Raw genomic sequence first — 2,500 nt, forward strand, 5'->3', positions numbered from 1 at the left:
TAAATACTGACAAAACTCCTTTCAGACTCCTTAACAATTATTTCTGAAATTCAAATGAATGTCCTGACACTAAATAAAATATTCATCTGAAGCAAAGATATCACCAAATGTTTTTATCTACACCACCCATCATTATCTAAAACATGAAGTTCATCTGACAATCTTACATATATCCAACAGGAACATAAAATCTTACCAGTTCCAGGAAGAACATTAATAACACCAGGTGGAATGCCAGCCTTTACAGAGAGCTCGGCAAACTTGAGTGCTGTGAGAGGAGACACTTGGGCTGGTTTGATGACGACAGTGTTACCAGCGGCAAGGCAGGCAGCCATTTTCCAAGACAACATCATTAAGGGGTAGTTCCATGGGGTCACCAAGCCACAGACACTAAAATAATAATAGAGAAAGGAAATGTATGGGTAATGTGATACTGTTACTAATATTCTGAGAAAGTGAAAAGTATTTTCTAAATTAATAATCTTTACAAGCAAAAACATTATGTAGTGTGGCACATACATCTACTACAAGCTACAGTGGGTTTGTAAAGATATCTGAAAACATTTTGTATATCTATTTCATTTGTATATTGCATATGTTAATGTACCAACTGGCTGGATATAATAAATTTGTAATACTGAAAATTGCTTAATATGGCTCATGAAATACATGGTGTATACACAATAACTATTATTACATTATATAAACAACTACTAGCTTATTCAAAAAGTTACAAAATAACTTACATGAATATTTGAAATTCATAAAGAGTGAAGTATTGAGGCATCAACAAAAAGAATAGGAAATATGAGTATGGGTAAACAAGTATAAAACATTCACTGTGTAAAACAAATCCGTAAAGTATGCAAACCAGTAAGGTACCTGTTAATTATGCTTTGATTATAAAACACTAAGCTTGTGAGGAGATTAAAGTATGGGATATCACAGGAACAGCACCTTCTAATAGAAAAATATCAACCTAAATAGATAATTAGACAAATAAATAGTTGGATGTATAAAGAGATAGACAGACAGTTATAGATATGGTTAGATAGATATAAGACATATGTAGTATAAAAGATATATAGTTAGACAGATAGATGTAAAAGATAAACCAATAGATATAGAAATAGTTAGACATGGATGTAAGAGATATACCAATAGATACAGACATAATTAGAGAGAGATATATATCAGAGATAAACCAATAGATGTAGATATAGTTAGAGAGATAGATGTAAGAAATAAACCAATAGATACAGATATAGTTAGAGAGATAGATGTAAGAGATAAAACAATAGATATAGATATAGTTAGAGAGATAGATGTAAGAGATAAGCCATTAGATACAGATATAGTTAGAGAGATAGATGTAAGGGATAAACCAATAGATTTAGATATAGTTAGAGAGATAGATGTAAGAGATAAGCCATTAGATACAGATATAGTTAGAGAGATAGATGTTAGAGATAAACCAATAGATATAGATATAGTTAGAGAGATAGATGTAAGAGATAAACCATTAGATACAGATATAGTTAGAGAGATAGATGTACGAGATAAACCATTAGATACAGATATAGTTAGAGATATAGTATACATCAATGGAGTCTGTCTAGTCCCTTACCCAATTGGCTCCTTCTTGGTAATGGTCAAATTGTGATTCGGCCTGGCATTGTTAATAGGAATGGTCGTGCCATGGATCTTGTCACACCAGCCGGCAAAGTAGCGCCAAGTGTCAATGCTCATGCCAACGTGAGTCTTGAGGGCCAGAGTGTAGACAGCACCTGAGTCGATGCTCTCAATGGTCGCAAGTTCTTCCTTGTGTTCATCCATGATGTCAGCCAATCTGGTGAATGGAAGTAAAAATGATTTAATTTCCTTTTTTCTTCTTTTTAAATGGGATCACTATTGGTAAGATGTGTTAATAAATCATAAAATTAATAAGTATTACTATAAAGATTTTATACGTTTGCATCTTTTGAAGTTAATGTAAAATTATCATACTTTTGTCACCAAATTCACTTTACAAACTTCAAGCACTCACTTGAACAGAAGTGATCCCCTGTCTCTGGCATTCATGCTGCCCCAGGGACCCTGATAGAATGCCTTCTTGGCTGCTTGCACTGCTTTGTTAACGTCATCTTTGCTTGCTGAATGAACCTGAAGAAGGGGAGAAAATATATGGTGATATATGCTGTCTTTGCATGGTGCTTTAATCCAGCACTTGTGAAATTCTGTGAATTACATCATTACATTGTAAATTAAATAAATATAATAATAGTAATAATAATAATAATAATAATAATAATAATAATAATAATGATAATAATAATAATGATAATGATAATAATAATAATAATAACAATAATAATAATAATAATAGTAACTACCATTAACCCAATGCCGCCGGAGAAAATTTAAAAAAAAATGGGGAAATGTTGTGCCTATTTTCTATATTTTTGTGTGAAATGTCTGCCCATAGATGGCTCTGCTAGCG

General features: G+C 32.2%; 1 protein-coding gene across 2 annotated transcripts in view; it reads right to left on the reverse strand.

Annotated features, from left to right (window-relative positions):
* The window catches only part of LOC125045866 (cytosolic 10-formyltetrahydrofolate dehydrogenase-like), a 21,565-nt gene that overhangs the window by 2,912 nt on the left and 16,153 nt on the right, over window positions 1–2,500 (reverse strand). For both annotated transcript variants that reach the window (XM_047643427.1, XM_047643426.1), the window contains exons 11-13: window positions 2,048–2,163; window positions 1,628–1,849; window positions 197–390 (exon numbers count right to left, since the gene is read on the reverse strand). In XM_047643427.1, coding sequence (XP_047499383.1) covers window positions 197–390; window positions 1,628–1,849; window positions 2,048–2,163 — 532 coding nt within the window. The remainder of the gene's footprint in view (window positions 1–196; window positions 391–1,627; window positions 1,850–2,047; window positions 2,164–2,500) is intronic.

The sequence above is a fragment of the Penaeus chinensis genome, chromosome 38, assembly GCF_019202785.1.
Source record: "Penaeus chinensis breed Huanghai No. 1 chromosome 38, ASM1920278v2, whole genome shotgun sequence".
NCBI classification, from domain to species: Eukaryota; Metazoa; Arthropoda; class Malacostraca; order Decapoda; family Penaeidae; genus Penaeus; species Penaeus chinensis.